The sequence below is a fragment of the Ursus arctos genome, unplaced genomic scaffold (genome assembly GCF_023065955.2).
Source record: "Ursus arctos isolate Adak ecotype North America unplaced genomic scaffold, UrsArc2.0 scaffold_31, whole genome shotgun sequence".
Classification (NCBI taxonomy): domain Eukaryota; kingdom Metazoa; phylum Chordata; class Mammalia; order Carnivora; family Ursidae; genus Ursus; species Ursus arctos.
In genome coordinates, this window is record NW_026622997.1 from 15,345,162 (window position 1) to 15,360,331 (window position 15,170).

Sequence of the window (15,170 nt, forward strand, 5' to 3'; positions counted from 1 at the left end):
CCCTGAGGTTAGGAAGACTTCTCAGCCGGCATGCCTCCGGTTCAGTGGCACGCTGTGGGAAGCGGGAGGGGAGCCAGCTGTGCCAATCAGGCAGGCAGACCCTCCCCACCCCTCGAATCCTTTGAAAGCCAATTAATAGGGTCTCAGGTCCCGCCATGTTCTGCCATCCTTCCTTCTGACGTCAGCCCTACCACTCGCTACTTATGGCAACTTTTCATCTCTCTCCTCCAACACTCACGCCTGTTTTGATTCCTTCCCTCCTGCCATGCTACCAGCAACGTAAAGAACAAAAAACAGTAAAAAGGAAGCGGAAAAATCCTACTGTTTGACAGAAAGAACTGGGTGGAATGGATAAGAGGCAGAGATGGGGTGGGGAGGGGGGAGCAGAGGTCAACTGTTCTAGGGTAAGCTTATCATTATTATTGCTCATACTTCTACATTTGATAGATGCCTGCGTCAATGATTACAAAAATCACAAAAATAGAATTTTTAATAATTTTAACAGAATTTTTAAAAATAAGAAGAAATCCCACTTGGAAGGGTAGGGAGGGGTCTTTGTAGCTGTTTGGATTTCTGTGCCCCATGATTTAATTCTCTGGGTCTAAGTCTCTACATTGCAAAGGAACATCAGAAACAGCCAGAATGACACAATCCTTTCTTCTGATATCCAGATAATGCCTCGATAAATGACCACCGGAGTTTACCCATCAATCTAGCAGAGCAGGAACGTGTGTACCGGGCTCCTGGCGTTCCGCCCCAGGGCCTCGTCAAGGCCTAGGCAGCCCAGGTGGCGCTCGGGAAGTATAATGAGTAATTGATGAGGAGTTAAAAAGTGCCACTGTGCCGTAATAATTACAGTACAGATTTATAACTCCGCCATTAACAGTACCTAAGATTGTCTGAATTCAAAAGTAGGCCTCACTGATTAGCAGTCGGCCATTTGCATTTTTCTTGGCATCTGCAGAAAGTAAAATTAGATTGCTTCCTGTCTATCTCTAATCTCCCCTAACCCCCTGTTTTATTTATACTATCTCTGGGTTTCATGCATTAACAAGAGTATTTAGATTTCTCAAACCGCCCACTGGAAAGGACTTATTTCACATAAATGCCCTTAAAAAGCATTCACAGAGCCACCACGGTATTTATTAGATCTTATAATAACCTCTTTGTCTTAAAGCCCATGAACTGTGTGACCCTTTCCCTTTAAAGAAAGCCCTTAGGGAGAGAAACATCACCAGTATCACTGCCTGCCCGTTAGAACTTGGATCCAGTTTTCAGAAATGGCAAAGTTATAGAGGTTCGTCTGTTTAAAATCCAGGATTACTAGTTTCTTTTCTATGACCAGAGGAGAAGCCACATGTGGCCTCCGCTGGATTTATTAATTCTCTATAAATTCTCTCTGCCCAGCTTGGGCGTAGCAGTGAGCTCATTTATTATTCGCATAGCAACAATATAATGAAAACCGAATCTGGCCCGAAAAATACACCCTCGCGGGCCAAGTGCGTGGCTCACCCTTCCTAATGCTTCTCTTGAGCTCATCGAGGTTTCTCCCCCTCTGTTGTTGGGCAGTGATTTACTTTCCTTCAAAGACATTCTGCTGTCTGATTTTTAGGCTAGAACTCAGCTTTTGCTCGCCACATCTCAATCGTGGCCAGTCTCTCCCTCTCTCTCTTTTTTTTTCCGAAGGAGGAAAAAGTCAGAACCGAAGGCTCAGAAGTGGAACGGGGTCACTTTCCTTCAACACAGCATTCGGGAGGCAAACCACTCCATGGAAACAGTGCCCCGATTGTCAGGCCTCTAGCACGCCTCCCCTGCTGCTTTCAGGAAGCTCTTTGTGCAGCAAGTGCTAAAGCAATATTTAGCTATGGAGTGACCGAGCGCCAAAGAGCAGCTCGAGGGTTTAACGTGAAAGAGCATGGCGGGGAATGACGTCTGGGCTCCCGCAGCGGTGGAGGTCTTTCTCCGGACAGAGCTGAATGTGCCCCGTGACGGAGCTGGGTACAGCGAAGTCACTTTTTATATCCCGTGGGCCGAAATGTTCCTGGAGAATCATAAAAGGCACCAGCGCTTTGGTTCTTTGGATGTCCAAATAAATTCAACAGGACACCAAGCACGACGTCTAGATTTTGAAAGGGAGTTTAGAGAGATGCCCACAAACTGCCTGAAAGGGGATGTGATAATGGAAAGGGAGCAAGGCATGCGCATTTCTGGACCCAGATGCCTGGAGCGCTCGGCTCCTCCCACGCCGGAGACCCCTCCCGGCTTCACTGGGGGACAGGACGCAGTGGCTGATGGGACAGACCCATCACGTGGCACAACGTGGAGCTGCGGCAGGGCTGTTGGCGTCGAGAGACACGTGACCTGCCAAGGGTCTCTGCCATATCCGAGAGGACTGGAGGAAAATGGACCAAAAAGTAACAAGTTCTAGGAGGAAACACACTCTTAGCTTTTGGTACCAAAGCAGGGAAGAGAGTTGTGCAGAAGCCACTCCCTAGAAACTGTTGTCACGTACAGGGATGGGCCTGCGGGAGCTTTGAGTCTCCGTGGCTCAGCATACCCCCCACCCCCTTGTTCCTCCTGCTCCTTGCCTTCTACTGCCACAGCTCCATCCTCTAGAGGCGACTGCCGTTTCTAGATGGGAAGGCGGACGGCATCCTAAAGGACGAGTAAGAAGGTCTGCCAAAACTTACAGGGTCAAGTTGAAAATTTATATCAATGCCTGAGTGTCTTTTTTCTTTTTTCTTCTTTAAGAATCTTGAGGTCCAGCAGTTTTACTAAACTTTTCAGGTAACTCTGGGAAAGAGTCAGATAAGGATATCTGGATCATAAAATTTTAGCAAAGACCATTAGAGATAATTCAACCCTACTCCCCATTTCACAGTTGAAGGAACTGAAGTTCAGAGAGGTTATTCAGCTGGTTAATGACAGAGAAGTAATAAGAACCTGGTTGGCTGCGTCTGGCAGTCCACCCCTACTTTTCTCAATGTCCGGTTGCTTACATTAGCAAGACAGATTAGAAATTTACTAGAAATTTACTACTTTCCTAGTTTCACAGACAAACTCACTTTCTTGTTTGAGAGGTAAAACTTGAATTCTGGGTATCTTAAATTTTGGGCGTGCCCCTTTCCCTGGCAAGCGCATTCTGGGAGATTGAACTAGACAGTAGTCTCTCCTCATCCATGATGGATATGTTCCAAGACCCCCAGGGGATGCCTGAAACCGTGATTAGTACCAAACCTTATGCATGTATTATGTTCTTTTCCCTATATATACATACCTATGATAAAGTTTAATTTATCAATTCAACACAGAGATGAACAACAATAATAAAATAGAACAATTATAATGATATACCATATATGAACATGGTCTCTCTCAAAATATCTTACTGTACTGTACGCACCCTTCTTATGACGACACAAGACAATAAAATGCCTATGTGATGAGGTGAAGTGAGATGAGTGATGTAGGCATTGACTGTATGTCAGAAGGGGGATCATTTGCTTCTGGACCCTGGTTGACCATAGGTAACTGAAATCATGAGAACAAAACTGTGGATAAGGGGGAACAACCGTGTCTGGTTAAATAAAGTTATCCATCTGGGCCAATTGGAAGTCATTTGAAAAATGGTGCTTCCAATGGTAGCCAACGCAGCAATGGTCTCAGTGATACCACGGTCTTTACATCACCTTAATCATCTGCTCGGGACTTCTGGATCAGCCTGCCAGGAAACGGACCACTGCAGCCGGGTGGCGGGAATTTCCACCTTCCTCAGCTCACACTCCGTCAGCATAGAGGCTACTCTCCAGCTCTGGAGTGGGAGCCTTCTGAAGTGACTTTAATTCTTTCTGGCCAAGGTGATGCTGTTTAGCACCCAGGATTTTGATGAGCTGGAATTGCTAATGAAATGTCTTAAACATGCCCTCTTATTTTAGGGCTTGGCAACATCAACCATTAGCCAGGATGTAAAAATCATTAGCTTCAGATTCAGACAGACATGAGTTCAAATATCAAGGCCACCTCTTACCGGAGGTATGTCCTTCAGCAAGTGAACTCCCCTCTCAGACCTCAGATCCCTCCCCCATAAAGAGAGGAGGGTAAGGAACACCTTATGAAGCTGTTGAGAAGATCAGATGAAATTATGGATGTAAAGTCCCCAACATGGAGTCAGGGCCCCAGGGCACTTTCGGGTTACCCCCTGCTTTCGTCCTACACCTATCCTGAAAAATGAGTAACTTCATAGCGTGCTAAGGGCTATACAGTCAATTGGTGGTAAATTTGAAAATAAATGACTGTTATGAAAAATAACTGGTTTAAGCATGGCCTGACTTAAGAAAATCCAAGAAAAATTACTCAAATAAATCAGATGTGATTATAGCATTGCTGAAGATTCTTTGCTTCAAAAATTGACCTACTCTGGAGTCCCCTTAAAGAGAGGATCCCTCGGCACTCTTCAGATGTTCCCGAGTTACACAGAACTTTGAGAGAAGACACACTGTTCTAAGTGAGTCACGCTGTGACTCCGTAGCCAGGAGCAGCATACCTCTCTAGCAGTGTACCTTGACAACTGGGTGTATGGCACTATTGAGAACCAAGCGCACTTCTGATGGGATCTCGCTGTACATTTTCCACAATGTACTCAAATAAGCCTGCTTTTAAAGATGCATTCCACCAGTATGAAGTCTGAGTTTTGTCATCAAAGCAAATAAATAAATGCATTCTTTTTTCTCCCTCACAAATACAGCATTATCCACCCAGCCAGACATCATACCACACACAGTATCTGACCCATTCACTCTGATAAGCATAGTCACTTAGCATGAAATCATTGAAAAAGGAAGGAAGATTACCTCTGTTTGCTCTGGTGTGGGTTTACAAAAAGTTACTGATGCACTCTTAGAAATACGCACTATCTCTGAGCTTTATGACAAATTGCAACTGAGTTAGAAGGCCTTGGCATTGACCAAACAAAAAAGACCTTTGTACATTTTTAGGGAGGTGTTCCAGTTTGCTCATTCCCCTGGCGTGGGTGGCTCAGCTGGGAGGAGAGACTTCTCGTTTTCAAAGTGAGCTCATAAAGTCCTGCCCCAAAGTGCTCAAGGACCTCCAATTCTGTGTAAGATGTAGAATTCATCTTGACTCTTGAGGGTAAAGAATTTAGATGGAAGTTCACTTCTCCACACAGCCCCAAAAGTCATGTATTGAGGGGGAAAAGAATTTAAATTCAGATTATCTTTATAGAGAGTTGAACAATTCTGAAACATGGTCCTACTACATGGAGTTTATAAGTGAAGAAGCCAGAGGTATTCTGTGGCCTGTCAAACTCGAATTCTCCCTGCTGTTTTCAAGGGGTGTGTAATGTGTGTGTGTGTATAGGAAGAGAACAAAGGAAAGTGAGGTGTAGTCAGGGTTTATCTTCTCGGGGCACTTTCATTTCCTCTAAATCTATTTTTACTTGTTGGTAGACAAATCATACTGCTAAGATATAGCAGTTAGCTGGCTGGTAAGTCAGTGTTGCTACAGGCGACCAGATTTCACAACGCTTCAAATCCCAATAAGGGAAGTCCTCTGTTCCCTAACCAATGGCTTTGGGTGAGGGTGTGTGTGTGTGTGTGTGTGCGTGTGCACATGCGTGTGCGTGTGTGTATGTGTAATTCCTGATGACTCAGTGTCTAAGAAGGTACAAATATTATAGCGAATCTATTTCTGGTTCTTATGTTACCTTTCAGGAATGGGACTGGAAGACCTGGCAAAAATCTTTTAATCATTTCCTGCCAACATTTGGCTGTGTCCCATTTCGGAAGGTAGGACACGGTCTTTAAAGATGATGTCATGGGGTCTGGATAAATCTAAAGTTTTCTGAGTGCCACCCCTGACATAGTACTGGCCCAGCCCAGCCCATCATACCCTTGTAATAGCCATTGCAGTTTTAATGAACCCATGAGCTTCCCTTGAGATTAAGTGAAGAGTCCGACATATTTTGGGGACCAAAGAGGAGGGAGTAAATGGCTGGGTTGCAGACAGGAAGCTTCACAGAGGAGATGAACATTGACATATGGGCTTGAAAGTATGAATAAGAGTTTACCGATGGAATGGAGAAGAAAAGTCATTCTAGGTAAATCACAGAATATGCAAAGCTCTGCTCCCCAGCAAAAATAGTGCTGTTCTCCACTTTAGGTGACCTCGGAGGAGTCAACTGATCTTGTCTACATTGGGCAAAATGCATAAAAGTTAGGCTCTCGGGCACCTGGGTGGCTCAGTGGGTTAAAGATACAACTCTTGATTTCAGCTCAGGTCATGATCTCAGGTTCATGAGATCGAGCCCCACGCTGGGCTCTGCACTCAGTGGGGAGACTGCTGGAGATTCTCTCTCTCCCTCAGCCCCTTCCCCTGCTCGTGCTCTCTCTCTCTCAAATAAATAAATAGATCTTTAAAAATAAATAAATAAATAAAAGGTAGGCTCTCAGACATGCTGAACTTTACATCAATCATGCTTTGAATGCTCACTTGTTGTGCAGAGATAGTTATGATTACAGAAAAGAGGTGGTGGCATTCCCCAACGCCTTTCTTAGGGGAAAACTACCGTGTAGAATGTGACATACGTTGTAAGAGATTGTAATAAGCTGGATGATAAGATTTAAACAGTGTGTGATAATCTGATGGGTGATAAGATCAGAACCACTTTTCAGTTTACTTAAAGGTCAACTCAAATTAGATGCTTCGTTTCTTACTTCTGCCCCATTCCTTCATTCGTTGGCTGTGTTCATGTGCTGACACTGCTGTGAGCATGGCCTATAGCAGGAAATGCCATACGTGGAAATGCCAGATGTGAACGACAGCCGTGGCCCCTGCCTACCTGAATGGAGCTTATAATTTAGCTCAAAACTGATCTTCAGAAGGATGCAAAACAAACCTGGTTCCATCAGTGACGATACAAGTGACATGTCCAAAAAATAATCAGAGAAACACATATTCTCCGTGTGGATCAAGGCACAGAATGGGCGACTCAGGTGGCTGTTTTACTAATCACTGAAGCAGAAAAATGAGGCTATTTTAGACCTTTGTGGCCCTTAGGCTTTTGGACCTTTGGAGGCTCCACTCCCAGCCACAGTCCCTTAAGTAAGTAAAATTTTTGCTTTTAAAGAATCGAGAACATTAAAAAATATACATAATTTAGCTTTTCAAATGATTGGACTCTGAGTAACTCAGTTAATTTAAAATTGCCTGTGAGGGGCGCCTGGGTGGCACAGTCGTTAAGCGTCTGCCTTCGGCTCAGGGCGTGATCCCAGCGTTCTGGGATCAAGCCCCACATCAGGCTCCTCCACTGGGAGCCTGCTTCTCCCTCTCCCACTCCCCCTGCTTGTGTTCTCTCTCTCGCTGGCTGTCTCTATCTCTCTCTCTCTCTCTCTGTCAAATAAATAAATAAAATCTTTAAAAAAATAAAATAAAATAAAATAAAATTGCCTGTGAGTCCTTGGCAATCACAGGGCATATTTAGAAATCTCTGCAAAGTGAGACGAATCTAACCTATACATTGTTTTCAAATGTAATAAAATAGCTCTGAGCTCTAAACGTAGCAATTAATGAAGCTGACATTATTTTGTTTCCTACACATTTATCTAAATGTTTATTAATTTATATTTTGCAGTTTTTGTGTTTCATATTTTGGAGTCAAAATTTTATTGGGGGGGCGGCTCTCAGACATTCTTTCAGGCCTGGGCATTCTGCCCATCATGCCTGATGGATAAAACGGCACTGCACCCAAAACCCATAGGGCAAAAGACCAATGAAATTAAGAAAGGTGTCCGTGTATCTGGTTTCCAGGTAACTGTAAGAGTTCTTTTCCACTCCGTGCAAAATTCCTGTAGAAGCAAAGAGACAGCAAGCCATGCACTCGAAGGGAACAGCCTATTGTTAGTAGTAAAGTATCTGCATATTTGATATACAATCAGAAGCATAAACAGGGCTGAGGCCATTCAAAACGAACTCTGAGAAAGGAAAGACAAACAAGGGAGAGGAACTAATTTTTTAAGTCCCCACTGTGCTAAGCCTTGGGCCAGGTCCTTCCTGTGTGTTGTTCTATTGAATTCTCGCAAGAACTCTGTGAGGTAGTTGTGTTTGTTCCCATTTTACAGATGGAGAAACCAAAGCCTAGGGAATTTGAGGAACTTGCCGAGGGATGGATAGCTATGAAGGAAGAGAGCCAAGGGTTAGCCTAACCCCAAAGCCTATACTCTTTGCACAATACTCATGTTGTCTTGTTTCATAAAAGGGTGGGGATGACCTGATTATCTTTCTTTTTCTAACCACTGATATAAGTGGTGCATATGGCACTTGATGTGGTCGGGACGAGTAGAGGCGTCTTAGGTGGGTAGCGGCTGCAGTTTCCCAAAGAGCAACGTTGCAGTGAGAGAAGGCAGAATATTTTTTTTCCTCTTAAATGATTCATTCATGGAAAAAACTGTGGTGGATAAAAGTCCTGAAGTCCACAGTCTGTAGCAACATCAAGGGAATCTTTAACTATGGGAAGTCCCGAATCACAATCAGATTGGAACACAGCCACCCCCCCCCCCATCACTTCACAGTGTTTCTCGGAATGCAGTCCTGGGTCACCTCCCCCAGAACGAGCTAACGAGCTCACCCCAGGGCAGATTCCCAGGCCCCAGGATTAGAATGTCTGGTGGGAAAGGCCTGGAAATCTGCATTTCAGCTCACGTTTCCAACCTCTCCAGATGATTCTTACGTTCTCTAAAAGTTTTAAACCACACTTCTGTGGTTTAGAACAAGATCCTCCTCCTCTTCTTTTTCTTCTTTCATAGCTTTTAAAGACCACGGCTTAAACTTCCAGAATGTCCAGTTCTGGGCTTACCACCATTTTACAGATGAGAAAGTAAAGAGAAAAATGGGTATAGGGCTATTCACTAAGTCAGCTACAATAAGAACTCAAAAAAAAAAAAAAAAAAAGCCCGAAGACAAAACAAAACCCAAAAAGCCCACCTGATTCTTGCTGTACTGAGATTAACTCTTGGGACCTTGGCTTAAGTCATTTCTGTGATTCTCACCCACTGAGAAGATCCCTACACAGAGGAAAATGTTGACAGAAGTTTTTAAAACAACTATTGTCTAGAAGGTTAAAATTCCCTTTTAGCAGCCAAGCCATCTCCACTAAGAAGGGAGGGAAGGAAGGATGGAAGGAAGGAAGGAAGGAAGGAAGGAAGGAAGGAAGGAAGGAAGGAAAGAAAGAAAGAAAGAAAGAAAGAAGGAAGGAAAGAAGGACAGAAGGCGAAAGTGAAAGAAAGGGGGAGAAAGAGAAAGAGTCTGAGAGCAAGCAAGGGAGAAAGGGAGGGAGAGAGAAAAGAGGAGGGAGAAAGGAGGGAAGAGAGAGGGGAAGGGAAAGAAGAGGTTCTTCTTCCTCACACCCATGGTGGTTCGAGCCAGTGGCCTAGGGGACATGATGGAGGGGGTCAGCCTAGGGGACCAGAGGCGCTCAGATGACTTTCAGGATATCCTGCAGAACCCTTGGTGTTTGGCAGCGAGGAGCCAGGACCGTTCCCTCCTGCCCTTCCCATCCTTGCCGCCATGTTTCCACCTCGGACCCCCACAGCTCAAACTTAGCACTGCAGGCATTATCTACTTCTCAGTTCTGGTAAAAGTCTCCCCCCGTAAGGGCTGGCAGAGGTCCGATTCGGAAGTTGGCTTCCTCCTACAGGAATCATCTGCCTTTTGGTAAACATAAAATGTTCCACTGATTTTAGAATTAGACAAACAAACAAAACATTGAGTTCAAGCGCACACCCCAACATCAATCCAAGGGAAGGCGTGGTCAAAGTCTGTCCCCTTTAAAAGGATGGAGTGTCAAGGAGCAAATCCGCAGTGCAGTTACGGCAAATCAAATGGGAAGAAGTCTGAAGTACTTTTCAGACTTGGAACTAAAAAGGTTGAGTCTAAAAAGGAAAACATGTCACCTTCCTGCCAAAATAAACTGTGATGAAAGTTTAGACCCCACCACCTTTCAGCCAAGCATTTCCTGTTCTGGTCTCCCTCGTCTGCCTCACACTAGCTCAGCTGAGGGAGAGCTATTTTTAAGGTGCAAACAACCAGGACTAAGAATGAGAGAAGTTATTTATTTATAGTTACACCTTTCAACTGTTCTTTTTTCCCTCTGGAGATAGAGGCTTGGTTTGGCTTTCCCTTTGAATCTAAAGTCCCTGGGGTAAGAAGGACTTTGAAAGGTCATGATGGAGTCACTTTGCCTCCAGACAGTGGGCAGAACAAGTCACCACTTCTTGAGGAATTCCTCCTCCTGTGGGTGCTCTGGGCTTACGCAACAACACAGGTACTCTTGAGCAATGGTTTGTAATACGAACCTTTTGCATAAAAGGTGATTTGAAAATACATTCGTGGTTTTGTTATTTGAAGGACTCCAACAGTGATTCTCCCCCCTTTTTCGTCCAACAGAGAATTCCATTATCATGCGAATAGAAGTTCCATAATGGATTTGGGTTTGTAAATTCAGCCTTTGTAATTAGATTTTCTTGAGGCAGGACACACGCATATGTAGTGTTCTTGGAGCCAGCAAGCTCCTTCTTGTATCTAACTGCATCTTCCCTTATTTCTTATTCCATTAAATCAGTCCATTCTTAATACCAAACCTCAAAGGACCCATTGTAGACCCTTGGAATTTGCCGGTAAACAAAAGAGAAATGCCCTCGCTTGTAATGCTTGCATAAGCACGATCTTGGTGTTGGCTATTACCCCGTAGTTGACTAGCATTATTTTCTTTCCAGTGTGTATTTCCACCTGACATTGCAGTGTTTGCTTGTCTCCCCACTACAATGTAAGCATCACGAAAGCTTTGTTCACGCTTTAGTTTATCACTGTATCACAAGCATCGAAAATATACTGAATGAAGGGGGCCTGCCGGGCTGGCTCAGCTGGTGGAGCATATGACTCTTGATCCTGGGGTTGGGAGTTCAAGCCTCAGGTTGGGTGTAGAGATTACTTTAAAAAAAATCTTTAAAAATATATATATACTAAATGCTTAAAATTAATTTGATGAACAAATTTCTATTTATGTCAAATTGTTGTGACATTTGGAATTATATAGAGTGCTGAAGAGGTCCTTTCCTTTTTTTTTTTTTTAAACATAATGGTTTCCTAAATATTCTGGCTCTACTGTTTTCACCCACTGGCTCCGGCATTATTACAGGAATTACTTAAAGGACGAGAGGATGGCTCCTTTCTAAATTCACTAGTATCCATGTGTTCTCTAAATGGGTCAACCTTGAAACTAACAACTCTACAGAAAAGTTGGTTGGCATGACCCACGGCCAGCTTCTTTGCTCCCTTTACTTCTGGTGGGTTCCTTGTGCAGCCAGGCCAATGGGGTCATGGTTCAGCTTTTGGTGAAAGGAGAGTCAGTCCTTTCTGTATCATTGTACTTGTTCAAAATTTGGTGCCTTATACCACTCAAGGAGGAAACAGAAAAGACTGGAAACTGTTTGAGTGTAGAACCTAGGTCTTAAAGCAGATCTATCAGAAAAACAGAGAGAAGCAACTTAAATGATCCAGTATGATCTGGAACGACACAAGAATTTATAATGACATGGGAACAAAGTTTTGCTGACCGATGAATGGATAAATGGTACAAAACATCAGGTATTTCGGTACTTACTCTTTGCAAGACTATTCAGTTCTTGAAAGTTTCAAGTTCTTGTTCTGGGAACATTTCTATTGTTCTGAGTGCAATGGAAACAAGTAAGTAGGAACAAAAATCCAGTCGGTCACTCACTCACCTTTTTGCTTAAGTGGGGACCATTAGCCCCCCCAATGCTTCTCTGCACTGATGGTGGTACTTGATACACATCTTGTTCCTGGGTACCATGGCTAGTGGGGACCTGGTAAATCCCCTGATGTTGGTAGGAAGGTGGCACTTGGTAGATGCTGTCTCGAGGGGCACCGTGTGGGTTTGGCACTTGATAGAGCTTCTGTTGGCCAAAGGTCTGATGCGTTAGTCCAGAAGTCGGCTGGTCCTGATTGGAGGGGGTCTCCTGAATGGGGCCAATCAGAAGCTTCACGCGGTTGCCTGGGACAATGCCTTGTCGACCATGTAAGGAGCAGAGCCACCATCCTTCCAGTCCTCCTGTGTTCTGCTCTATGACAGTCAGGATATCTCCCTTGCGGAAGGCCAGTTCCTCAGCACACTCTGGGACATTGTCGTATAAGGCCCTTGCCATAAGATTCTAGGAAGAAGCGAACAGAGGGATTTCATGTTAGAATGCTAGCTCAGTCATTTAAACACGGAAAGCCCATGCTCTTATGGAGAGGCACACTTCCTGGAAGGGAGAGAAGAACAAATATGAACAATAGCCTGTAAAGAGAAAAACAGATGGTGCAGACAAAACACAGATACATACGTACTGTGTCTGCCACCAATGACATCAGACTGCCTCCTCGGCGAAGCTCGGAACACCACAAGAGTTCTTCCCTCTAGCTCTAGATGCTGTGCCAAGGAATTATGAGTAGCACTGGTAAAGAGTTCACTACACAAAAACACTTTTCTTCCTTTCTTAAAGCCAGCTTAAAGAATAAAATATTCCAAGATCTTCAGATGTGCCACAGCAGGCATTTCTCAAGCTTCTCATATACTGGAGGCAGAGAGAGTCAAAGAAAATCCCAAATAACAAATGGTACACATGGCGTTTATATCTGGTGTTAAAATGGAAACAAAAGTAGACTTATATATGCCTTGGCAGGGCTTACAAATTCTTGTTCTCAGTTGGTCAAGAAGTCCTTGTATCCAGGGAGAATTGACAGGCAAGTATTTTTTCCATGATAATCAGGCCTGGAGCATAGGGTGCCAGCAGTCTACATCTCCAGATTGGATGGCAGGGAGCGAGGAAGAATTCACCGCATCTAGGTAGATGTCACCACTTTCTTTTTTGGTCTTTTATTCATACCTTTCCTGAAGGCCCCTCCTCACCCTGCCACTTTTCCCCCCTACTTCTTGAATCTCGCCATTCACGTCAGAAAGCCTCTGCCTTCCCCTTTCATGGGCCCAAAACACTCTCTCCCTTTGTATGAAGGCCCGTCTGGCACATTCAGTACTAAGCAGACAGCCAAAGTAGGCATTCAGCAGAGAGTGGGCAAGCAGTACGTGCTGACATTCTTGGAAGCCTTTCAAAGGCTCCGAAGATTTCATTTCTTGGCGTCAGTCACGTTTCACAGTACGATGGCAGCCCTCACCACATGCCTGCTCCTTCCCAGCACACAGAGGAGTCGGGATGCTGTAAATTCATCGCAAGCACTTGGAAAACTAAAAGGGGTCTCTCTGGTGCTTCACTGAAGTGCCTGGATGCGCTTGAGTCACCGGGACGATGATCATTTGTGGGAGGAGGGCGGCCTATAGGGTGGAGCATGTTTGGGACTTTACATATTCGTGGAATTTTTGGCAGTTGTTTGGATTTCTGCCCCCCCCCCATTTGCTTCTCTAGAAACGTGGATTTCATCTTCCAGCCCCGTGCTTTTCATTCCTTTAGAACTGACATACATTAATCATCTCCCCCCCCCCCCCCCCCGTACTATGCCCCATGACCACAGTCTTGTGCTGTGTGCTGGGCCTCCTCTCTGAGGGGGGGACTGTGTTATGTAAGGCAGCTCCCCTCCCGTCAGTACCTGGGAGGGGGTCCTACTCTTACTGTTAATCCTCTTAGTGCAACTACTTAACCTAAGAAAAGGAGATCAAGCCATAGAGGTCAGTACCCAGGAAGCCCAAGGATGCTTTTTATTTTTTTTATTTTATTTTATTTTTTTTTTAAAGATTTTATTTATTTATTTGACAGAGAGAGACAGCCAGCGAGAGAGGGAACACAGCAGGGGGAGTGGGAGAGGAAGAAGCAGGCTCACAGCAGAGGAGCCTGATGTGGGACTCGATCCCGGTACGCCAGGATCACGCCCTGAGCCGAAGGCAGACGCTTTAACGACTGCGCCACCCAGGCGCCCCGCCAAGGATGCTTTTTAAGAATAAGGTTGAAGTTCTCGTTCTTGACAATTTTTTGAGATCCGAGAAGTCTATAATGTAGACAGGTGAGGAGTAAGGGAAGCTCAAGGGAAACTGAAGCGTTTGTGTTCCAGGTGAAGGTTTGACTTAGTATTTATACGCTAGGAAGCTTGGGGTTTTTCCTAACAAAAATTCACATATATAAAGATAAAATCATTCAGCATCCTACCCTGGCTTGAGGAACCACTTAAGGATATGTCATAATCCTAAAATCTCTCTTTCTCTTCTTCCATCTTTTGAGTGTTCTGTAACTTAAAAGAAAAATCATAGAGTTACAGACAACAAGATTCTGGTCCTTGGTACCAAAGTAACCTGAGGGAGATCACTCCACCAGAGTTGTACTGTGATTACAGAGTAGGGAGAGAGCCGAGCACTCTGGTCTCTGTCCCTTTTGCTGGTGCCCCATTCGATGATTGGGAATGGCTGGTAAGAAGGCCCCACGAGAAATCAGAACTGATAGAATTAGGACCAGTTCTATGGAAGCTGAGGGTGGGTAGCTGGACGAGTCTAGTGACTACGAAGAAGGGAAAGAAAAGAAACAGAAAACAGTAGAAAGGCAAAGACTGCAGACCTAATCAGCAAGCTGGAGGCCTGTGGAGTCGGGTCCCTGCCATGGGACTCCCTGCAGCACTGCAGTGGGACACTGGACCGTGCTTGATGGGAGGCAGCTAGAAATCCCCGTGTGGGAGTCGTTCTGGATGTTCTTCGTCTCCTATCCCACTGACCTTCCCGCACCTGGGAAGCAGCATGCTAATGCTTCAGATGTGCCCCGAGAGCCGTTTCTCTGGGAAAACTTTCAGAGACTGTTGTCCTCACTATCGGAGGCACCCTGGGGAGTTGTCCTGACTGGTTGTCCATGATTCCCCAGCAGTCCTCCGTGCTGCCCGCAGAGGTGAGGCTTTAAGGAGAGAGCCTGCTTGGCAGGACCGGTAGCATGCGCCCCCGTGATGGCCTGACACCTCACACACTGACAGAGAGTCTCAGCCTTGGCTGAACGGGAGTAAGTAACTGAACACCTGTACAAACTAAGAGTCCGCGTCTACACCCATCCCTCTCCCATACGGAAGGTGACATGCACTCCCGGAGACCTTTAGAGAACCCCTGGACCCAA

General features: G+C 45.0%; 1 protein-coding gene across 3 annotated transcripts in view; it reads right to left on the bottom strand.

Moving 5' to 3' along the window:
- NEDD9 (neural precursor cell expressed, developmentally down-regulated 9) overlaps window positions 1-15,170 on the bottom strand; it is a 181,988-nt gene that overhangs the window by 15,911 nt on the left and 150,907 nt on the right. For all 3 annotated transcript variants that reach the window (XM_026511491.4, XM_048225656.2, XM_026511490.4), the window contains one exon: window positions 11,796-12,242. In XM_026511491.4, the coding sequence (XP_026367276.1) occupies window positions 11,796-12,242 (447 nt within the window). The remainder of the gene's footprint in view (window positions 1-11,795; window positions 12,243-15,170) is intronic.